Source organism: Sinocyclocheilus grahami, unplaced genomic scaffold, assembly GCF_001515645.1.
Source record: "Sinocyclocheilus grahami isolate Dianchi unplaced genomic scaffold, SAMN03320097.WGS_v1.1 scaffold592.1, whole genome shotgun sequence".
NCBI classification, from domain to species: domain Eukaryota; kingdom Metazoa; phylum Chordata; class Actinopteri; order Cypriniformes; family Cyprinidae; genus Sinocyclocheilus; species Sinocyclocheilus grahami.
This window is the reverse complement of record NW_015505771.1, coordinates 164774-188984: the sequence shown is the minus strand read 5'-3', so window position 1 is coordinate 188984 and position 24211 is coordinate 164774. Positions and strand designations below refer to the sequence as shown.

General features: G+C 36.8%; 2 protein-coding genes across 2 annotated transcripts in view; both read left to right on the top strand.

Annotated features, from left to right (window-relative positions):
- The first annotated feature begins 5450 nt into the window (after positions 1 to 5450).
- LOC107557179 (integrin beta-4-like) lies at positions 5451 to 10458 on the top strand. The gene is made up of 6 exons (XM_016240504.1): positions 5451 to 5861; positions 7909 to 7993; positions 8512 to 8594; positions 9418 to 9516; positions 9616 to 9820; positions 10403 to 10458. Exons 2-6 carry the CDS (start codon positions 7915 to 7917, stop codon positions 10456 to 10458), a joined length of 522 nt encoding a protein of 173 aa, XP_016095990.1. The 5' UTR covers positions 5451 to 5861; positions 7909 to 7914.
- A 433-nt stretch (positions 10459 to 10891) lies between these two features.
- The window catches only part of LOC107557197 (integrin beta-4-like), a 28961-nt gene continuing 15641 nt past the window's right edge, over positions 10892 to 24211 (top strand). Inside the window, exons 1-21 of the mRNA XM_016240520.1 lie at positions 10892 to 11178; positions 13214 to 13298; positions 13817 to 13899; positions 14722 to 14820; positions 14920 to 15124; positions 16176 to 16272; positions 16354 to 16525; positions 16653 to 16916; positions 17076 to 17165; positions 17255 to 17377; positions 17791 to 17958; positions 18045 to 18121; positions 18219 to 18421; positions 18595 to 18698; positions 21739 to 21834; positions 21953 to 22082; positions 22185 to 22310; positions 22592 to 22698; positions 23289 to 23322; positions 23420 to 23614; positions 24031 to 24131. Coding sequence (XP_016096006.1) covers positions 13220 to 13298; positions 13817 to 13899; positions 14722 to 14820; positions 14920 to 15124; positions 16176 to 16272; positions 16354 to 16525; positions 16653 to 16916; positions 17076 to 17165; positions 17255 to 17377; positions 17791 to 17958; positions 18045 to 18121; positions 18219 to 18421; positions 18595 to 18698; positions 21739 to 21834; positions 21953 to 22082; positions 22185 to 22310; positions 22592 to 22698; positions 23289 to 23322; positions 23420 to 23614; positions 24031 to 24131 — 2553 coding nt within the window. The 5' untranslated portion in view covers positions 10892 to 11178; positions 13214 to 13219. The remainder of the gene's footprint in view (positions 11179 to 13213; positions 13299 to 13816; positions 13900 to 14721; positions 14821 to 14919; positions 15125 to 16175; positions 16273 to 16353; positions 16526 to 16652; positions 16917 to 17075; positions 17166 to 17254; positions 17378 to 17790; positions 17959 to 18044; positions 18122 to 18218; positions 18422 to 18594; positions 18699 to 21738; positions 21835 to 21952; positions 22083 to 22184; positions 22311 to 22591; positions 22699 to 23288; positions 23323 to 23419; positions 23615 to 24030; positions 24132 to 24211) is intronic.

Sequence of the window (24211 nt, the reverse complement as noted above, 5' to 3'; positions counted from 1 at the left end):
GTAACGATCTCCTTGCTACCTTTCTGGACCTGGCAACATTTCAGTTGCATTGCTGTCTATGGAGGGTCAGAGAGCTCTCACATTTCATCAAAAATATCTTAATTTGTTTTCCGAAGATGAACGAAGGTCTTAAGGGTTTGGAACGACACGAGGGTGAGTAATTATTAATTAATGACATAATTTTCATTTTGGGGTGAACTAACCCTTTAAAACAAATGGTGCTTTTCTTTATTATTTGACTTTTGCTTGGCCCAAGGTAAAAACATTGATCAAATGCAATGTGAGTTTGCCAGCAGAGACTGAGAGATGGGGATTGTGCGAGCGCAGTATGTGCTGACTGTGTGTCAGGGTGACTCAGATTGAAGACACACCCTGTACAGGCCCTGACTGATCTTCTGTGAGTCTGGCCACGAAGGTTTACTCATGCACTGCACATAATTGTAATGTTGCTACCAAGTATTTAAACATAGTGATTCAATGTAAACCCAAAGCTTGAGCTTTTTTTACCTTCCTGTGTTACAAGAACTTATGAACAATTTGTTTTGTCTATTTGTCTTTATAATTTATATTGTTATTGTTACAATACATTATTATTATTACAAAACAGTACAACACTGATAATAATAATAACAATGTTTCTTGAGAAGCAAATCAGCATATTAGAATGATTTCTGAGGGATCATGTGACACTGAAGACTGGAGTAATGGCTGCTGAAATTGTTTATGTATAGTAGTTAACTGATAAATAAATCTATTTATGACATTATTTTTGAAAGCATCCTCACTTTACAGCATTTTTACACGAGTACCTACAACTACAACCTTCACAGTATTGTAGCTTAGCAGGAAGGTTTCTTGAAGTGTCTTGGAGACATTGCCACAGTTCTTTTTGATTTAGTCTGTCTCAGTTTTTTGTGATTCTCCATGTCATTCCAGACGGACTGAATGATGGTGAGATCAGATGTGGAGCACTGGCTGTTTTCAGACTAAAATCAGTGAGATACCAAAATCTCATTGAATTATTACAATTAATGACAAAAGGAATGTTTGGAGTTCACATTGGCCACAATTATTGGCACCCAATTATTGCACAACATCCTTTTCCCAAGATAACAGCTCTGAGTTTTCTTCTATAATGCCTGATGAGTTTGGAGAACACCTGACAAGAGATCAGAGAACATTCCTTCATACAGAATCACTCCAGATCCTTCAGATTCCCAGCTCCATGTTGGTTCTTCTTCTCTTCAGTTCAGCCCACTCATTTTCTATAGGGTTCAGGTCATGGAACTGGGACGGCCATGGCAGAAGCTTCATTTTGTGCTCAGTGACCCATTTTTGTGTTGATTTTGATGTTTGTTTTGGATCATTGTCCTGATGGAAGATCCAACCACGGCCCATTATAAGATTTCTAACAGAGGCAGTCAGGTTTGGATTTGTTTATCTGTTGCTATTTGATAGAATCCATGATTCCATGAACAAGATGTCCAGAAAAATAGGCCAACAACATACTCTATGTTCTTTGGTTTTACTTGGATGATTAAGGTATAATTTGGCCTTTGTGTTCCTCATATTTATAATACTGTGGAACAAGAAGTCATGGCTGGACAATTTCATGCTCCAAGTCACACTGGTGTGCCAAATTTTTTTAAATATGAATAGGAATATACTTATATAGATAAAGATATTTTACTCATAAAAATTTCTAAGGGTGCCAATAATTGTGGCCAACATGCATTGGAGAAAAAAAAAATTATTTCATAATGTCAGTTTCCCCCCACTTTCATTGTTTTACTTCAATGAAATGTTAGAATTTTGTGAATTTTTTAGTGAAAAATCAAAATGATAAATGATGCAGATTTATTTTCACAGCCACCTTTGCTCATATTTACCAAGGGTGCCAATACACACACGTGCGCGCACACACACACACACACACACACATATATATACACACACAAACTGTATTTTAAGCAGTGCTATCAATGTTATATTGTAATATTTCTGTATTTTTTTCAGGATTCATTGATTAATAGGAAGTCCAAATAACATAACATTTCTATTATGACAACTCTCGGAAGATTTTTGCATGATAATGGATATGGCAGTGTTAATGTATTTGGTCTTGGGGGGACATATCTGCTACACTGCTGCTGCTGAATTGCTGCTGCTGTTGGTTATTGCTGTTTTTGTAGATTATTGCTGCCTCTGCTGCAAAGCAAGCACAGGAACGTGCTACTGACAATACATACGCAGATACGGTGCTGTGAGTATTTAAGACATACTGCTGCTGCACAAATAGCATATATATTAACCCGTAGCAGATCTATACAGGTGGAGCTGGGAAAGATGGAGGTTTCAAAAGAACTCTGAAAGCATGCTGCGAAATGCTATAATGAATGCTAACAGCCATTTAAATTTAAAGAAGCAAGCTCATTGACTGCGTATGCACCAAGCAGCTTGTGCCAAGTAGTTTAATGCAGTGATTATCATCAGCTTGCATTAAGGACCCATCAGCCTGCGCCATCTAGAGTTTCATGACAAAACTTGGTTTACATATGAAATGCTTTGTAACATTGTAAATGGTTTTACTGTCACTTTTCATCAATTTATAGCATTACTCATAAAAATTCATGAACGTTTGTAAGTATGATACATAACGTTTGAGCCGATTCGGAACGCTCCTAAGATGCCAACAGATGTTTTCTAGGAGCTCGCAGAGTTTTGACGTGCTGACTGACTGTTGTAGGCGACAGCGGAACTCGTCTGTGAAGTAAGTTGTAAGTGTTGTAAAACCGCGTTAAAACTGTTTGCAGACGTTATGTGCTTAATGGGTGGTCGGATTTGCCAAGAGAAAGCCTGAGAGAAATGGGTTTGATCGCTGAGGGGGAAAATAAAATTTGTTTCGGAGAAGTGTTAGTGTAAGTCTGTGGTGTAATATGTTTCTTTAAAACATATGCAGCAGATATTAAGGAGTGAAAGATGCATACATCCTGCCAAGAAAGATTGCCATGGTAAATTGGTATTAGTCACTTGTCGTCAGCAATTGATTATGCTTCTAGACTTAAGGCATGCTTTTTTCTTTTAAAGAAGACACAAATCCCGAGAGAGAACAAACATGTTTCATCTAACATAAAATTAGCAACAAAATAAGCTCCTGGTTTTAACACGATATGTATTTAATGTCTTGATACTTGTTAGTGTGTGGGCTAACCTTCAGCCCTCGTTACCCATTCTGGACTTTTTTTAAATGTGTTTTGTTGTAGGCTATTTATTTTGGTATTTGTTCGTGTTTATTGCTATAAAATTGATAAATTACAAAAATTTAACAGTAATTTAACAATAAACCGTATTTATTCTTGACTCCTTATAACCTTTTGAGGCTGACAGTCAACATTTAAAAAAAAAATAATAATGTATCTTTCTTTCTTTCTTTCTTTCTTTCTTTCTGTCTCTCTCTCTCTAGTCCCTATTTCATGTTCACTTTTTGTGGGAGCCTTTAGCAGGATTACATTAGTAACAACAACAGTAACTGGCAACTATGGTTACCATAGTGATTATTTTTATGGGAAAGGGAAATCCTGAGAGGGATGTTCTTGAGCATTAAGGAGGAAAACAATATTTATTTTGGAAATTGTGTCCGAATTTTTCAGAAGATACAGTAAAAACAGGGCAAAAATGTACTCAAAAAGTTGTACATTTGTTCATTAAATGTACAATCAAACATGTAATATTTGGCACTTATTGCCATTTTCAACTGATTATTGTATCTTGATTTGTATCTTTGTGTCAATTTCTTTTAAATCTAAACAGCCTGTATGAATTCAGTGTTTATAAACAAAAGACGGTTGAATATGAATTGTCCTTTAAGGCTGGAAATAATGCTTCATGTACTTTGATGTTTAAAAAATTATCCAAGGGAAAGCATGTGAGGAAATGCAGTTGGAAGTTTTCTGATGTCCGGCAGACAGAAATGGCAATAACAGCAGTTAAGTTTTTCCACAGGTCATTCCTAAGGGACAGCTGTACCACACACATCCCTTTCTAACGTTTCACTGAGTGCCAGGCTGTCTGATTGTTACTCGGGGAAGGACACACCTTGTTTCTGACTCATTGTGTGTTTAGTGTTATGCATCTACCCTGCGAGAATGTGGTTCCCATGATTTTACATTGCCATGGTGTGTCTGTATGCTTTTACTGTGTGTTTTATCTATCTATCTATCTATCTATCTATCTATCTATCTATCTATCTATCTATCTATCTATCTGTCTGTCTGTCTGTCTGTCGGTGTGTCAATTATTCGATCATTGTGTTGTTCTTATCTGTTTGTCTTTTGACCGTTTGATCATTATATCTATTGTTCGATCACTCTTATCTTTCTCACTCTATATGTCCTACTATCGATCGTTCTATCTATCCTTCTATCTACCATCTATCTAATCTATCGTTCTATCATTCTACCAGTATTTTTCTATCTATACCAGATCTATCTATCTATCTATCTATCTATCTATCTATCTATCTATCTATCTATCTATCTATCTATCTATCTATCTATCTATCTATCAGTCATTCTGCTCTTCTGTCTGTCGCTTCATCTGTTTGTCTCTCGGTCGTTATATCTATTTTTCAGTTGTTCTGTCTATTTTTCTATCGTCTGACTTCTATCTATCTATCTATCTATCTATCTATCTATCTATCTATCTATCTATCTATCTATCTATCTATCTATCTATCTATCTATCTATCTGTCTGTCTGTCTGTCTGTCTGTCTGTCTGTCAGTCTGTCGATTGTTCTATCGTTATATGTTCTGTATGGCTGTCTGTCTGTATATATCTGTCTTGTCTACCGATCTATCAATCGTTCTGTCTGTTTATCTATCATTCTATCATTATATCTATCGTTTATATTTATATGACCAAGTCAAGTAGTAAATGGAGGTCGTTCTGGAATCTTTTGCTTTGTTCCTGCTACACAGGAATACATGTTTTCACAACTCTCTCTCTCTCTCCCTATCTCCATTTCTTCACTGTATTTCTTGCTTCCTCTCTTGCTGTCTCACTTTCTCTTTTCTCTCTTGTATTAGGGCACATTTTTGTGGCAGGGACATTTGAAAGACTTCAAAGGCAATGCTCTGTATGAGCTGTTGAGTGTGTGAAGCCTGTCGGATTGTTTGTCATGCATATCTCTGAGTTTAGTTGGTCGCTTTCCATTGTCTTAAAGTGTGACGAGGCACGTGTTCATGTGTGTACCTGCGTATCCATGTGCAGAAATGAGTGCGGCAATGATTCTTCTGTACCCTGCAGGCAATAAATCTGCCTGCCACTCCCTGTGCAAGGGCAGCAGAGCAGGGTTTCTTCACTCTTTCCCTCTCTCTCTCACTCTTTTTCCTCTCCCCCTCGGGGAGGAGCTCTGACCTGTGATTCTCAAGTCCACACAGGTGAGGGTGCTGCTAAAGGAATGTGCAGAGAGCAAGTGAGCAAAGGACAGAAAGAAAGGTGGAGTAACCTTGTTGCCTCACAAAGCCAGCGAAAGAAAGGAAGGGTGTTGCCTGCGACCCACCTGAACAGCTTGAGCAAAAGAGGAGGGACCAGACACACATTCACTCTTAAACACAAGTCGTATCTGGGGGGAATATTCAGTCGATTGTGCACAGCACCAAGTGGGGTAGGAAGGGAACTTTTTCCTGCAAGCACAAGATGTTTCCCTGTTGTTTGGATTTGTGAAGACACAGGTGGAAAACTTATTTTCCCTCTTCGGTTAATCATTGGACACAAGGGAGAGAATAAAGGATTTTCTTTTAGAGAACTTTGGTTGGTGGTTGGACTCTGGGACTTGGATTGGGAAACAACAAACTAAGAGGTTTGTGAGATCAATGATCTTTTTGTAAAGCCTCACAGTCATGCATGTATTTTGTAAGGCTCTTTTTATCTCTCTGCTCTCTGCTTTTTATCTCTCTGCTTTTATCTCTCTGCTTCCCCTTTCCTCTTTATGTGCTTGTCTCTTTTTGTTTGCCTCAGCTGATGTTTGTGGCTGGCGAAATTAATAGAATTTTTTGAATCAGTTTGTTTTAGGTCTTTAAATATTGCCCACTACTGTTCAGCTGTTTCTGTTTTTCATCTTCTAAAATATGTCCACTAAATCTTTATGAAGATATGAGAGATAAAATAAGGTGTTTGGCTGTTGATTGTTTTTCAGTGTCTGAAGCTGCACCATTCATTTTCAGTGTTGTTATGCATTTGTGACCATTCACATTTGTGTCTGGATCATTCTGTATATATTTTGACTATTAGGTTTAATTATGGTATTTTAATGTCATTATTATTCTCAGATTGATTTACATTTAGTTGAATTTGTATTTAGCTTTACTGAGACAGAGAAAATTAGCTCTAAATAAGTTGTTCCTCAAAGTTTCACTGATGCAAAAAGGAATGACCACATTTGCCACAAGAAAATACACAAATTGTGTAATCATTTTGTATTGGTACTTTGTTGTTTTTCTCTCTGTATGACTAAACATGCCCATTTGTGAGGTTACCACAGGCCCGATCAGGTTCACAATAGCATGCTAAGGTCTGTTTAGGTCTCAGGAGCAGTCATATTTATATGGGATTGAGTTTTCTCTCATCCTGGAGTGAAATTCCAGCGATGTTGGTCAAAATATGAACTTGAGCAGTTATATATTAATGTAAAGTTGAAGGATGTGTGAGCATTAGGTTTAGAACAACCTGTTTTTTTCTTGGAGTGTATTGTTTTGTGTATTTTGGGAGTTTTTGATGGATAAAATTAGCAAGGCTTTCAATTTAACATGATAATTTAGTACACTTATTTAAAAAATTTCAAAAAACTTGTATGTAAATTCCGTAGTTAGTGATTTTTGTCCCATTGGATATATTCAAGCATACATATTCAAAAGTACAAGTATCTGATGTACAAACTTGATGGTTTTTCCAAGTCTGCAGTCAGTTCAGCACCAGCTGCTACTATAAGTTATAAGTTTCACCGAACCACATTTAGCGAGAGCAGACAGCATGCAATGTGTATGGATGTGTTCAGGGAATATGTTTTGTGTCCTAGATGGAGCTCAGCAGAATAGAACAAAATGCAGGGCTTCAAAATACAACAAAAAAATGCAGTATGTGTGTTGACGCATATAAGAATGTGTCCTGATTCTAATCCGCAAATATGGGATTAAATTCATCAATTAATATAATGTAATTAATTACAACAAATGAATCAATTGAAAGTTAGATTAAATTATGCACAATAAAATAAAAAATTCTATTAGAAAAAAAAAATAAGACAAAAGTGTAATACACAAAAATATATATAAAAAAATGTTGTTCTCAAACTTTCCACTTTCTTTCTCTTCACCGGAGTCCATGTGCATCTGTAGAGGATATGAGAGGAATTCCTGAGGAATCATTGGTCTGTTTCTCCTCTTCGCTGTCAGAGTTCAGATTTATGGGGGGTGAAATGGGCTCAACTTTCATTTGATGTTTTCAGGGAGAAAGGGAGCGAGTGAAAAGCGAGAGAAAGGTGGATCAGATTTCTCCTTCTGTTTTTTTATTTAAGCGCCGATATAACAGCTGAGGTGCATGCTATTCTACTGTAGATTAGATAAGGACAGTGGTCTCTAAAAGTGTAATGGACAATGAACATACAAATGTATGCTGTACATTTCAAGTAAATGTCCACTGCAGTGTGTCTGGTCATTATGAGGTTTTTGCTGAATGTTTTATGGTGTTTACCAAGGCATGTCTTGCATGCCTTGAATTACTCCGTTCAGTTATGATCAGCTATGGTGTGTATCTCCATATGTGTGCATGTGATTCTGTGTGACATCTGTTCACCATGTTTAACTTTATGTAAAATGTGTGATCTCACTATTTTTTTATTTATTTTTCAGACTGAAATGGGAGGATGGGCGCTGCGTCTCGCTGTGTGGATCTCCGTTCTCATGCTCGCTGTGACAGCCAGCCGTGCTAATGAGGGTGGGAACATCAACTCTTAAGCCCCTTAAACCTCAAATCTCAATTACAAACACTTTTACTTAGGAAGCAATGCTAAGTCAGTTAAAAACACCAGATTACTTTCTGCTGACTGTAATTATTAATGATAACCAATATAAATGATAACATTTGGGTTGATGTTTTGTTATCTAATACAGTGAAGTACATTTTTAACTGTCCAGATACTTTGTATACTATAATATGTATATATTTATGTACAAAATATATAAATGTCATTGCACTGAATAATGAAACATCAGCCCAAGTGTCATTTATTTTAAATAATGACAGCACTGTTCACCTTCCAAGCAAAAGAAACAGTTTATTAGGATATTTAAATGATAAAACAGTAGATAAAATAACAACAGAAAAATTGGTTTCCCAAATATGTAATGCTAAGAAGACCTTAATTACTGAGTTCAAAACATTTAAAGCCAAATTCAGGGAAGACATAATTATCTTTGATATTTGCTAAATATGCCTTTTTGTGTGTTACATAGTGAACCACTGTACTGCTGCAAGGGCAAAAACCTGCTCAGAATGTATCCAGATCGCCACAGGATGTGCTTACTGCCCCGATGAGGTGAAACTCGCTGGTCCTCATGCTGAAGAATGAATTGATGTTGTATATGTGTTTGACGTGTTTTCATAATTAGTCTATATGACGTATTGATCCAGAGGGTCTGTAGAAAGTATTAATTCATTTACAAATCTAAAGCGAAATGTTAAATGTCCAACATTCATTTAAGCAACAATTTCATTATTCAGTTTCAAGTATGACACACTACAGTCTTATTAAACAGTGATTTGAGCAGTTCTTTTCAAATGAACTTTAATGATATACACTATCATTCCAAAAGTATGGGGTCAGTACTATTTTATACGTTTTTGAAAGCAGTCGCTTTTGTTCACCAAGACTGCATTTATTTGATCAGAAATACAGTCAAAACAGTAATATTGTGAACTATTATTATAGTTTAAAATTGTAAAACCATTATTCCCAGTCTTCAGTGTCACATTAACCTACAGAAGTAATTCGAATGTACTGATTTGTTGCTCACGAAACATTTATTATTATTATTTTGTGTAAACCATGATCATTTTTTTTCAGGATTCTTGGATGGATAAAGTTCAAAGGAACAGCATTTATTTGAAATATAATTTTTACATTATACATGTCTTTACTGTCACTCTTGAGCAATTTAATGTGTCACAGCTAAATAAAAGTATTAATTAGAAAAACAAATTTTTGCTGAACTTTCAACCAGTACTGTATTTTATTTTACTGCCCCCACCTTAAATGTCACCTATGGTTTCTGGTTATTTGTATGTTCATATAACCTATTGTAGCTGCATGACCACAGTTGTGTCATTTCTTTCATTTGTATATGTTTTTTTCTCTTCAGATCTTCGAGCATGAGCGTTGTGACCTGAAGGAAAACTTGGAGGCCCGTAAATGTAGTAGTCGGATGGTAACAATTAAGAGCAGCTGGAAAATTGTAGAGGTTTGTTTTTATCATAATCCTGTCCCTCCTTTTAGTTACATTTCCATATCATGGATTCATGTGTGTTTATGCATTAATGTGTCTTTGTGTGTTTTTCAGAATGTGCAAATGAATAAGTCACTAAAGTACTCTCAGGTGGCCCCTCAGCTAATGAGCATGACGCTTCTCCCCGGGGAGGAGAGGGAGGTGGAGATGGAGGTGTTTGAACCAGCCCGTGGCCCTCTGGACCTCTACATCCTCATGGACTTCTCCAACTCTATGTCTGATGATCTGGACAACCTGAAGAGGATGGGAGACCAGCTGGGTGAGCGAGGAGGGCGGTGTATCATAGTGGTTAGATGTGGGCTGGTAACAGTTGTAATTTGGGTTGGGCGATATATTTGTGATGGTTTGCTACTTAAAATTAAACACCACTGTGAATTTCGCAGTGAACTACAGTAGTAAACATGGTGTTAGAGTTGGTCTATCTATCTATCTATCTATCTATCTATCTATCTATCTATCTATCTATCTATCTATCTATCTATCTATCTGTCTGTCTGTCTGTCTGTCTGTCTGTCTGTCTGTCTGTCTGTCTGTCAGTCTGTCGATTGTTCTATCGTTATATGTTCTGTATGGCTGTCTGTCTGTATATATCTGTCTTGTCTACCGATCTATCAATCGTTCTGTCTGTTTATCTATCATTCTATCATTATATCTATCGTTTATATTTATATGACCAAGTCAAGTAGTAAATGGAGGTCGTTCTGGAATCTTTTGCTTTGTTCCTGCTACACAGGAATACATGTTTTCACAACTCTCTCTCTCTCTCCCTATCTCCATTTCTTCACTGTATTTCTTGCTTCCTCTCTTGCTGTCTCACTTTCTCTTTTCTCTCTTGTATTAGGGCACATTTTTGTGGCAGGGACATTTGAAAGACTTCAAAGGCAATGCTCTGTGTGAGCTGTTGAGTGTGTGAAGCCTGTCGGATTGTTTGTCATGCATATCTCTGAGTTTAGTTGGTCGCTTTCCATTGTCTTAAAGTGTGACGAGGCACGTGTTCATGTGTGTACCTGCGTATCCATGTGCAGAAATGAGTGCGGCAATGATTCTTCTGTACCCTGCAGGCAATAAATCTGCCTGCCACTCCCTGTGCAAGGGCAGCAGGGCAGGGTTTCTTCACTCTTTCCCTCTCTCTCTCACTCTTTTTCCTCTCCCCCTCGGGGAGGAGCTCTGACCTGTGATTCTCAAGTCCACACAGGTGAGGGTGCTGCTAAAGGAATGTGCAGAGAGCAAGTGAGCAAAGGACAGAAAGAAAGGTGGAGTAACCTTGTTGCCTCACAAAGCCAGCGAAAGAAAGGAAGGGTGTTGCCTGCGACCCACCTGAACAGCTTGAGCAAAAGAGGAGGGACCAGACACACATTCACTCTTAAACACAAGTCGTATCTGGGGGGAATATTCAGTCGATTGTGCACAGCACCAAGTGGGGTAGGAAGGGAACTTTTTCCTGCAAGCACAAGATGTTTCCCTGTTGTTTGGATTTGTGAAGACACAGGTGGAAAACTTATTTTCCCTCTTCGGTTAATCATTGGACACAAGGGAGAGAATAAAGGATTTTCTTTTAGAGAACTTTGGTTGGTGGTTGGACTCTGGGACTTGGATTGGGAAACAACAAACTAAGAGGTTTGTGAGATCAATGATCTTTTTGTAAAGCCTCACAGTCATGCATGTATTTTGTAAGGCTCTTTTTATCTCTCTGCTCTCTGCTTTTTATCTCTCTGCTTTTATCTCTCTGCTTCCCCTTTCCTCTTTATGTGCTTGTCTCTTTTTGTTTGCCTCAGCTGATGTTTGTGGCTGGCGAAATTAATAGAATTTTTTGAATCAGTTTGTTTTAGGTCTTTAAATATTGCCCACTACTGTTCAGCTGTTTCTGTTTTTCATCTTCTAAAATATGTCCACTAAATCTTTATGAAGATATGAGAGATAAAATAAGGTGTTTGGCTGTTGATTGTTTTTCAGTGTCTGAAGCTGCACCATTCATTTTCAGTGTTGTTATGCATTTGTGACCATTCACATTTGTGTCTGGATCATTCTGTATATATTGTGACTATTAGGTTTAATTATGGTATTTTAATGTCATTATTATTCTCAGATTGATTTACATTTAGTTGAATTTGTATTTAGCTTTACTGAGACAGAGAAAATTAGCTCTAAATAAGTTGTTCCTCAAAGTTTCACTGATGCAAAAAGGAATGACCACATTTGCCACAAGAAAATACACAAATTGTGTAATCATTTTGTATTGGTACTTTGTTGTTTTTCTCTCTGTATGACTAAACATGCCCATTTGTGAGGTTACCACAGGCCCGATCAGGTTCACAATAGCATGCTAAGGTCTGTTTAGGTCTCAGGAGCAGTCATATTTATATGGGATTGAGTTTTCTCTCATCCTGGAGTGAAATTCCAGCGATGTTGGTCAAAATATGAACTTGAGCAGTTATATATTAATGTAAAGTTGAAGGATGTGTGAGCATTAGGTTTAGAACAACCTGTTTTTTTCTTGGAGTGTATTGTTTTGTGTATTTTGGGAGTTTTTGATGGATAAAATTAGCAAGGCTTTCAATTTAACATGATAATTTAGTACACTTATTTAAAAAATTTCAAAAAACTTGTATGTAAATTCCGTAGTTAGTGATTTTTGTCCCATTGGATATATTCAAGCATACATATTCAAAAGTACAAGTATCTGATGTACAAACTTGATGGTTTTTCCAAGTCTGCAGTCAGTTCAGCACCAGCTGCTACTATAAGTTATAAGTTTCACCGAACCACATTTAGCGAGAGCAGACAGCATGCAATGTGTATGGATGTGTTCAGGGAATATGTTTTGTGTCCTAGATGGAGCTCAGCAGAATAGAACAAAATGCAGGGCTTCAAAATACAACAAAAAAATGCAGTATGTGTGTTGACGCATATAAGAATGTGTCCTGATTCTAATCCGCAAATATGGGATTAAATTCATCAATTAATATAATGTAATTAATTACAACAAATGAATCAATTGAAAGTTAGATTAAATTATGCACAATAAAATAAAAAATTCTATTAGAAAAAAAAAATAAGACAAAAGTGTAATACACAAAAATATATATAAAAAAATGTTGTTCTCAAACTTTCCACTTTCTTTCTCTTCACCGGAGTCCATGTGCATCTGTAGAGGATATGAGAGGAATTCCTGAGGAATCATTGGTCTGTTTCTCCTCTTCGCTGTCAGAGTTCAGATTTATGGGGGGTGAAATGGGCTCAACTTTCATTTGATGTTTTCAGGGAGAAAGGGAGCGAGTGAAAAGCGAGAGAAAGGTGGATCAGATTTCTCCTTCTGTTTTTTTATTTAAGCGCCGATATAACAGCTGAGGTGCATGCTATTCTACTGTAGATTAGATAAGGACAGTGGTCTCTAAAAGTGTAATGGACAATGAACATACAAATGTATGCTGTACATTTCAAGTAAATGTCCACTGCAGTGTGTCTGGTCATTATGAGGTTTTTGCTGAATGTTTTATGGTGTTTACCAAGGCACATGTCTCGCATGCCTTGAATTACTCAGTTCAGTTATGATCAGTTATGGTGTGTATCTCTGTATCTGTGTGGCATCTGTTCACCATGTTTAACTTTATGTAAAATGTGTGATCTTGCTATTGTTGTATTTATGTTTCAGACTGAAATGGGAGGATGGGCGCTGCGTCTCGCTGTGTGGATCTCCGTTCTCATGCTCGCTGTGACAGCCAGCCGTGCTAATGAGGGTGGGAACATCAACTCTTAAGCCCCTTAAACCTCAAATCTCAATTACAAACACTTTTACTTAGGAAGCAATGCTAAGTCAGTTAAAAACACCAGATTACTTTCTGCTGACTGTAATTATTAATGATAACCAATATAAATGATAACATTTGGGTTGATGTTTTGTTATCTAATACAGTGAAGTACATTTTTAACTGTCCAGATACTTTGTATACTATAATATGTATATATTTATGTACAAAATATATAAATGTCATTGCACTGAATAATGAAACATCAGCCCAAGTGTCATTTATTTTAAATAATGACAGCACTGTTCACCTTCCAAGCAAAAGAAACAGTTTATTAGGATATTTAAATGATAAAACAGTAGATAAAATAACAACAGAAAAATTGGTTTCCCAAATATGTAATGCTAAGAAGACCTTAATTACTGAGTTCAAAACATTTAAAGCCAAATTCAGGGAAGACATAATTATCTTTGATATTTGCTAAATATGCCTTTTTGTGTGTTACATAGTGAACCACTGTACTGCTGCAAGGGCAAAAACCTGCTCAGAATGTATCCAGATCGCCACAGGATGTGCTTACTGCCCCGATGAGGTGAAACTCGCTGGTCCTCATGCTGAAGAATGAATTGATGTTGTATATGTGTTTGACGTGTTTTCATAATTAGTCTATATGACGTATTGATCCAGAGGGTCTGTAGAAAGTATTAATTCATTTACAAATCTAAAGCGAAATGTTAAATGTCCAACATTCATTTAAGCAACAATTTCATTATTCAGTTTCAAGTATGACACACTACAGTCTTATTAAACAGTGATTTGAGCAGTTCTTTTCAAATGAACTTTAATGATATACACTATCATTCCAAAAGTATGGGGTCAGTACTATTTTATACGTTTTTGAAAGCAGTCGCTTTTGTTCACCAAGACTGCATTTATTTGATCAGAAATACAGTCAAAACAGTAATATTGTGAACTATTATTATAGTTTAAAATTGTAAAACCATTATTCCCAGTCTTCAGTGTCACATTAACCTACAGAAGTAATTCGAATGTACTGATTTGTTGCTCACGAAACATTTATTATTATTATTTTGTGTAAACCATGATCATTTTTTTCAGGATTCTTGGATGGATAAAGTTCAAAGGAACAGCATTTATTTGAAATATAATTTTTACATTATACATGTCTTTACTGTCACTCTTGAGCAATTTAATGTGTCACAGCTAAATAAAAGTATTAATTAGAAAAACAAATTTTTGCTGAACTTTCAACCAGTACTGTATTTTATTTTACTGCCCCCACCTTAAATGTCACCTATGGTTTCTGGTTATTTGTATGTTCATATAACCTATTGTAGCTGCATGACCACAGTTGTGTCATTTCTTTCATTTGTATATGTTTTTTTCTCTTCAGATCTTCGAGCATGAGCGTTGTGACCTGAAGGAAAACTTGGAGGCCCGTAAATGTAGTAGTCGGATGGTAACAATTAAGAGCAGCTGGAAAATTGTAGAGGTTTGTTTTTATCATAATCCTGTCCCTCCTTTTAGTTACATTTCCATATCATGGATTCATGTGTGTTTATGCATTAATGTGTCTTTGTGTGTTTTTCAGAATGTGCAAATGAATAAGTCACTAAAGTACTCTCAGGTGGCCCCTCAGCTAATGAGCATGACGCTTCTCCCCGGGGAGGAGAGGGAGGTGGAGATGGAGGTGTTTGAACCAGCCCGTGGCCCTCTGGACCTCTACATCCTCATGGACTTCTCCAACTCTATGTCTGATGATCTGGACAACCTGAAGAGGATGGGAGACCAGCTGGGTGAGCGAGGAGGGCGGTGTATCATAGTGGTTAGATGTGGGCTGGTAACAGTTGTAATTTGGGTTGGGCGATATATTTGTGATGGTTTGCTACTTAAAATTAAACACCACTGTGAATTTCGCAGTGAACTACAGTAGTAAACATGGTGTTAGAGTTGGTGATTTTAGATACGACTCAGTTTAAACTGGCTATTGTGGTGATTTAAAAACTGTTTGTTCTCGTTCTGATTCAACAGTTTGTTCTCGTCACTGTGAAACCCCCCCCCCCACACACACACATATTTATACACACGTGTGTGTGTGTGTGTATATATATGTGACCCTGGACCACAAATAAGAGTCAATTTTTCGAAATTTAGATTTATACAACATCTCAAAGCTGAATAAATAAGCTTTCAATTGATGTACGGTTTGTTAGGATAAGACAATATTTGCCCGAGATACAATTATTTGAAAATCTGGAATCTGAGGGTGCAAACAATTCTAAATATTGAGAAAATCGCCTTTAAAGTTGTCCAAATGAAGTTCTTAGCAATGCAATGCATAAACCAAAAGGCTACAAATTTTTATTATATTGCCCAGCTTAGTTCAAACATTGCAAGGGGTGATGCATCCATCATAATTGACAAGTGTCTGCTAAATGAATAATGAAGATCTTATAATTGTTAGAATTGTTTATCAATTATTGCCACATGATAAGGTCCATTGTAAATTAATGTCTCGACTATCAAGCTATGCTGCACCAAGTGTGTTTACAGGATGTGTTCTAGCTATTTTTTATATTGGCTGTAAATTGGCTACATGTCTCACTGTTTCATCTTGAGCCATGAGTGTTATGAGTGTTGCATTATTTAGATGGTGGGTAAAGTTAGTTCAACTTTTAAATATGTATTTTCAGTCCCTCTCCAAATCTATTGCGCATTGTCTGACTGTTTGAGCGCAATTTTTGAAATTATACCCCTTGGGAAAACTAGTTTTGGGTGCCACACTCATGAATTGTTTGTTTTGCAACATTTTAATATTCATTCATTGTCTGGTTTCACCCCATACAGCTGAGCTTGTTGGCAAACTCTCTGATGATTACACCATTGGATTTGGCAAGTTTGTGGACAAAGTCACCGAGCCTCAGACAGACATGAGACCAGCTAAGTAAGAACAATACACCATTACAGCACCACGCAGTTTGACTTGGTCTGCACATGCCCCTTATATATGTTTTTCCTCTTAAAGATTAAAAGAGCCGTGGGCCAACAGCGACCCTCCGTTTTCATTCCGTAACGTCATTACTCTCACCAACAACATAAACACCTTTAGACAGAAGCTCCAGCAAGAGCGCATATCTGGCAACCTGGATGCCCCCGAGGGGGGTTTTGATGCCATATTACAGGCTGCTGTCTGCCAGGTACTGAGAGTCTATTTTTAAGAAGTTAATTCGGTAGACAGAAGTGAGAAATGCTTGCCATTTACAGTACTGTAAACAGTAACTTACTTCTTATTGGTACAGTATAACTTGTTTCTCATTTTCACAGGAACAAATTGGCTGGAGGAAACACAGCACCCACTTGCTGGTCTTCTCCACTGAATCAGCTTTCCATTATGAGGCAGACGGTGCCAATGTGCTCGCGGGCATCTTGGATCGTAATGATGAGCAATGCCATCTGACTTCAGATGGAAATTACACACATGATATTCGTCAAGACTACCCATCTATACCCACCCTAGTGCGACTTCTGGTGAAACATAACATCATTCCAATCTTCGCCATTACTAACCACTCCTATTCATACTACGAGGTTTGTATGCCTTTAAAAATTTATTTTTGTTGTCTTAATGGCGTAAGTGCATCTTGTCTCCATTGAAAAGTTCTCAGAGACCACAATATGAATAAGCATTATATTGAAAATTGGATATAAACTTCTTGTGACACACGTTATGGTTTCCTTTGTTTGTAGAAACTCAATGAATACTTCCCTATTGCTGAGCTGGGACAGTTACAAGAAGATTCCTCCAACATCTTGAGCATTTTAAAAAATGCTTTTGAAGTAAATTTATTTTCATACCAAATACATTGCTGAGATTTTTTTTTCCAAATTTGATGTAACTCTTTTTTTAACCATCTTTTTTTTAACAGAATATTCGTTCCAAGATCAGTATCCGTGCAGAGGACAGACCAAAGGCGGTGGAAGCCAAGATTCTCTCTCAGTCTGGCACTTTTTCTGAATTTGGCAATTTCAAAATCACACCAGGTGAAATTGTGAGTGCCTTTGACTTCTTTTTAATGCACAACTTCAAATGTAGTCTCTCACGCACTTGCCAGCTTTTCAAAAGGAAGGAAAAGCATAAATTATGTTAAATATTTAAATTATTATGTTATAAATGTATTTATTTATTTATCAAATGCTTTTCTGTTTTTACAAACATATTTTTAAATGATTATTTTTTTATTTAAAATGTATTTACATTTTTTAAATATTGTTTTTCATTATTCTTAGTTTAATTTATTTACATACGTAATGTAATTTATTACATATCCAATTGAACACAAGATGCATGCTGGTTGTTACAATAGCTGCATGTGCTGCAATTTTATAAACACTCTATTTTACTCTTTAAAATGTGAAAACCTTGTCGTAAAAAGACACTGATTCAAGTTTTCTCTCTGTAAAGGGTAAATTTAGAGTCCGTCTGAAGGCTCTTACTCAGGTGGGAGAGCAGCATGTGTGTAATGCCAACCAGGCTGACCGGGCTGGAACCTTAAGAGTCAAACCAACCACATTTAGCTCCGCCTTCAGAATCAACGCCGAAGTGCTCTGTCATACATGTGACTGCGAAAAGGTGAGGTCTGCTACCTCTTTCTAACCCTTCTCCTGTTCTGCATGTTCATTTAAAATCTTACACTCTTGTTTCAACTTTAACATCAGACTCCGGTTAAAAATGCAGCGCGCTGCAACGGCCTAGGAGATCTTGTCTGTGGGAAATGCCAGTGTTCTGATGGATGGTAGTATTGATATTTATGTCTTTTGATATCTTTGATTTGTGCCCATTATATTGCAGTCCATAACCCCCGCTTCTCGCCTGTGCCCTTCCTCTCATAGGCTAGGCCCTTTCTGTAACTGTTCAGCAGGGGACTCCACAGACTCTAACAAGTGCATCGAACCTGAGAAGACCGAGCCTTGCTCGGGCAGAGGAGACTGCATGTGTGGGACCTGTGTGTGCTATAACCCAAACCAGTTTGAAGGGCCCTTCTGCCAGTTTGACAAATCTCAGTGCCAGAGATTTGGTGGATTTCTCTGTAATGGTTAGTGAAAAGATTTTTCGATTTTAATATATCCCAAATTTTATTTCAGAGATGAAAGAAAGACAGGGAATACAGTCATTTGATAAGGTTGTATTAGGAGCAGACATGCTTTGATGTGTTGTCGTAGTTAAGTTTCAGGCTTTGTGAGCTTTCATCTTTGTTTGCAACAACAGAACGTGGACGCTGTAGTATGGGCAGATGTGTTTGTACACCGGAATGGACTGGAGATGCCTGTGAATGTCCCATCAGCAACGAATCATGTCTGGACAGCAAAGGGGTAATGCTCACAAAAATATAAAGTCACTATGCAAGCACACTATTGTTCAAAAATTTAGGGGCAGGAAGATTTTTTTTAGAGAAATTAATACTTATTATTCAGCATCGATGCATTAAATTGATGAAAAGGATGAATAAATTGCTTTTAAAAAATATAATTAAAATAGAAAAATATTTAAATATTATTTAAAATTGTAGTAATGTCATATATCACAATATCATTATATATATATATATATATATATATATATATATATATATATATATATATATATATATATCGAAAAGGTGAGGTCTGCTACCTCTTTCTAACCCTTCTCCTGTTCTGCATGTTCATTTAAAATCTTACACTCTTGTTTCAACTTTAACATCAGACTCCGGTTAAAAATGCAGCGCGCTGCAACGGCCTAGGAGATCTTGTCTGTGGGAAATGCCAGTGTTCTGATGGATGGTAGTATTGATATTTATGTCTTTTGATATCTTTGATTTGTGCCCATTATATTGCAGTCCATAACCCCCGCTTCTCGCCTGTGCCCTTCCTCTCATAGGCTAGGCCCTTTCTGTAACTGTTCAGCAGGGGACTCCACAGACTCTAACAAGTGCATCGAACCTGAGAAGACCGAGCATTGCTAGGGCAGAGGAGACTGCATGTGTGGGACCTGTGTGTGCTATAACCCAAACCAGTTTGAAGGGCCCTTCTGCCAGTTTGACAAATCTCAGTGCCAGAGATTTGGTGGATTTCTCTGTAATGGTTAGTGAAAAGATTTTTCGATTTTAATCGAAATATAATCGGAATATATCCCAAATTTTATTTCAGAGATGAAAGAAAGACAGGGACTACAGTCATTTGATAAGGTTGTATTAGGAGCAGACATGCTTTGATGTGTTGTCGTAGTTAAGTTTCAGGCTTTGTGAGCTTTCATCTTTGTTTGCAACAACAGAACGTGGACGCTGTAGTATGGGCAGATGTGTTTGTACACCGGAATGGACTGGAGATGCCTGTGAATGTCCCATCAGCAACGAATCATGTCTGGACAGCAAAGGGGTAATGCTCACAAAAATATAAAGTCACTATGCAAGCACACTATTGTTCAAAAATTTAGGGGCAGGAAGATTTTTTTTAGAGAAATTAATACTTATTATTCAGCATCGATGCATTAAATTGATGAAAAGGATGAATAAATTGCTTTTAAAAAATATAATTAAAATAGAAAAATATTTAAATATTATTTAAAATTGTAGTAATGTCATATATCACAATATATATATATATATATATATATATATATATATATTCTGTCACAGTTTCGGTTCCTTGCCATTGTTGCCTTGCCTTGGCTTGCTTAGTTGGGGACACATAATTTTCAGTAATATTACTGAATTGACTGAAACGACACTATTGGATGAGAACTGAACTGAGCTGAATGATACTTTACATCTGAATTTAACTCATAATTGAAGATTTTACACAGTAATTGAACTGAACTAAATTAACACTGAACTGTACTCAGCCGAACAATGACACTAATGTTTTTGTTTGTAGTTTGAAGAAATTATAAATATTTGAATAATCTAGAAACCATTAAAAATGCCTTTGTATTAATAATCATTTTGTAGGACTATTTCAGAGGAATATATGTGTATATATATTTCATATCATATCCATATCATAATATACATATATATCATAATATCACAGGTTTACTATTTCATTAGCCTTGGAGAGCATAAGAGACTATTATATATAAATATTTAAGTATAATGACGTTTAACTTTATTAAATTTACCATTGTTCCTGACAACAAAAAATATCTTCAGCATGATACAAGATCATTCCGATGGACTTTATTTTGCAATAATGACCCGCTGACTGCATAAAAATTAAAATTAATGTTTTTTAATTGAATTTGGAGTGATTTTCTCTAAATCATAGCATAGTTGAGCCAAACCTGTCTGTCACAGAACTGATGATAGTCTAAGACAGTGGTTCCCAAACTTTTTCGGCGGGGCTCCCCTTTTGTAGAGAAAAATATTTTCCCCCCTAATACAGTAAACACTGTAATATTGTGAAATGTGTCCATTTAAAATAGCTATTTGAATATTTGAGCATATACTGTATTCCTGTGATCAAAGCTGAATGTTCAGCATCATTACTCCAGTCTTCAGTGTCACATGATCCTTCAGAGATTATTCAAATATGCTGATTTGCTGCTCAGTAACATTTCTGATTATTTTAATGCTGAAAACAATTGTGCTGCTTCATATTTTTGACGAAACAATTTTTTCATGATTATCTTATGAATATACACGCACCCTCTCAGACATGACCTTGATTGCAAAATTATATATATGATTTTAAATATTGTGATTAACATAGTACTACTTAACTAGCCTACTTGCCGTCTTAACTTGTTCGACTTCATTACCCACCTTTGTACTGGTGAATCTGAGCGTGAGAAATGCCTAGTCATATTTTCTTGTCTTTTCACCACACTGGACGAGACAAAGTGAACATTGCAAATCCAATTGTCCTTTGTGTCAGAGTGCTGGAGTTTGTCAGAAATAGGATTTGTCATGGATAAGATCATGGATTTGTTGTGTCGCGTCGCGCCGCATCACTGATAGAACATCACTGGGTTCTATTTGCTTTTGTCACGTCGCTTCGCTCGCGTCTGGTGTAGACACGTTGTTTTGGTATTGGTGAATCTTAAGTATATTCATTATCTGCTTTACGTTTACCTGGCACTGGCAGTATTTTCACAAACTTGTAACTTACATGCTTAGAGCAGAATCATACATCGTTCATTTATATTTCTACATGGCTCCCTGCAACTCTGATTCTTCAATCGCGCCATCTAGTGGTCTGTTATTGATCTTTGTCATAGCTCTATAGTATAGAGTCTATACTATATACTCTATACTTAGACCAGTTTGGGAACCACTGGTCTAAGAGATCCATTTCACTCATAACTCAATTTTGACAAATGTGTCTAGGTAAAACACAGTTCTGTGTATAATAAAATTGTTCTTCTCTTTTGTAGGGCATCTGTAATGGCCGTGGTGTGTGTAAATGTGGTCGTTGTGAGTGTGAACACTCCGGACTTCCACTGAGCCCCACTTGTGAAGCAAACTTCCAGGTACAATTGTGATGGGTGTGTGTGTGTGTGTGTGTGTGTGTGTGTCCGTCTATCTGTATTCCTTTACTTTACATGTTAATTGGTTCTGTCCTGAAACCAACTGTATCTCATAATGCAGCAACAATTGGGTATGTGTGAAGCCAAGAGGAGCTGCGTTCAGTGCCAGGCCTGGAGCACAGGAGAGAGAAAAGGACGGAAATGTGATGAGTGTCCCTTTAAAATCATCAGGGTGGAAGAGCTTGAAGACCGTAGGGCATCAGATCTTAGTTTTATATTAAAAGACATAGCTATACTCATAGATTTGTTTATGGATGAATGAAACTGATGGATTGATTTATTTGTGTCCACAGATAAAAACGTAATAGAGACATGCAGTTTCCGTGACGAAGATGACGACTGCACATATCACTACACTGTGAATTATCCATTAAACATCACAGATAAAGAACACCACGTCCTAGTAAAGAAAAAGAAAGGTGAGATATACACAGATATTAATTGTACTTTTTACATGATAAAAAAAGTTAAATGATTTATACAGCCTTTGGGTGGACCTATAAGTTAATTTAAAAATGAATTCTCATATACATATATATATATATATATTATTTCATATGAAGTAAAAATTGAGCACTGTTTAATTGTCCTATTGTAGTTATGGGTCTACTATTTAGGCTGTATTTCTAGCTCTTGAACAAGAGTGTGGTGAGTAATACATGTCAGTGTTAAACTAACTGATTGTTTCTCTGTGTATCAGACTGTCCACCTGCAGGTTTCCTGTGGTTGATTCCTCTCATTATGTTTCTGATGCTATTGCTTGGTTTGCTTTTGCTCTGCTGCTGGAAATACTGCACCTGCTGCCAGGTAGATATACACATATACACATCTTAATATTGATTTTTATATAATTTGATTTAATTTTACAAATCAGCATGTCCCCACAAGTCCTGAAAAGGAAGTTTAGTCAAATGTTGTAAACTATAACTAAGAAAAGAGAAGAGAAAAAAGGAAAGGGGAAAAAAACACCCAAAGACAATTTAATACACAAACACCTTCCCATAACCAGACGCAACATGAGTTTCCAGTGTCATGTTATTTTAAGTTGTCAGTGAAACTGAAAATACTGCTCACAAAAAGCAAAAATACAGCCAATCAGAACATGTTTGATGTGTATTATACAGCTAAGTGGAGCAGGACTGTCAATTATTGAGATTTTACTGAAGGTGATGATAAATGATTAAAAAAACAATAAGATGTCTTGTTTTTTGTCTTGTTTGCTATATCCACATCAAATATGTTCTAATTGGCTTTGATTCTGTTGCGTTGGACAGCGTTTTTCACTTTCTTGGAAACCACAAGTTACTTGCTGCTTAAAACTTGTGTTCAACTGGTTAGGATGTGGTGTAGTAATGTTAAATCTCAGCTGATTAACATTTGCTGTCTGTCCCCAACAGGCATGTCTTGCTCTTCTCCCATGCTGTGGCAGAGGTAATCATTTTTCTCTCTGCTACACTTCAGTTACATTATACAGAGATCAGTGGGAACAGATTTACTGTATTGTTTTTAATGTGTTTGTGATTGGCAGGTCGTATGGTGGGATTCAAAGAAGACCACTACATGCTACGTCAGTCTTTGTCGACCACTGATCATTTGGACACCCCAATGGTGCGCACCGGCCCACCCAAGAGCACAGACATTGTGCGCTGGAAAGTGACGGACAATGTTCATCGAGGACCAAACCACCCACAGAACCAAATCAAACCCAACCCCAAAGAGACCAGTGAGTCTAGACTTACATTCAGCTAGTTATCTAGTCATCTAGTGTGACCAGAGTCCAATGTTAAAGTAATAGTTTACCCCAAAATCTAAGTTCTTGTCTTCCAAACCTGTGTGACTTTCTTTCTATTTTGGAACACATAAAAAAAGATGTTTTGAAAAATGTTTCTGTACAATGACAGTTAATGGGGTCCAAAACAACAATGGACCCAACTGACTTTCATTGTATGGGCAAATATTTTCAAAATATAATTTTTTCTTTTGTGCTTCACAGATAAAAAAAGAAAGTCATACAGGTTTGGAATGACATGAGTAAATGATGGCAGAATTAAAATTTTTAGGTGAACTATCTCTTTAAAATGTTCATGCTTGTTTAGCTTGTATTTATATTATTTCATCCCTCTGTATTTTTCTTCATAGTCCAGTACCCTATCTCTCTTCGTCTGAACCGGCAATATTCAGAAGTTCTATCCAAAGAGTCTCGGGACACAGACATGCTCAGGCGAGAAGTAGAGGACAACGTAAGTGCCCCCCCCCCCCCCCCCCCCCCCCCCAAAAAAAAAAACAAATAAGTAACAACCAACAAACGCACGCCCACCCA

What these genes read in the sequence shown, in the direction of transcription:
- LOC107557179 (XM_016240504.1), top strand. Translation starts at nt 7,915, where the DNA reads ATGGGAGGATGGGCGCTGCGTCTCGCTGTGTGGATCTCCGTTCTCATG. An exon ending in AGCCAGCCGTGCTAATGAGG is followed by an intron (nt 7,994 to 8,511) that starts GTGGGAACATCA and finishes TGTGTTACATAG; the next exon opens with TGAACCACTGTACTGCTGCA. An exon ending in GTGCTTACTGCCCCGATGAG is followed by an intron (nt 8,595 to 9,417) that starts GTGAAACTCGCT and finishes TTTTCTCTTCAG; the next exon opens with ATCTTCGAGCATGAGCGTTG.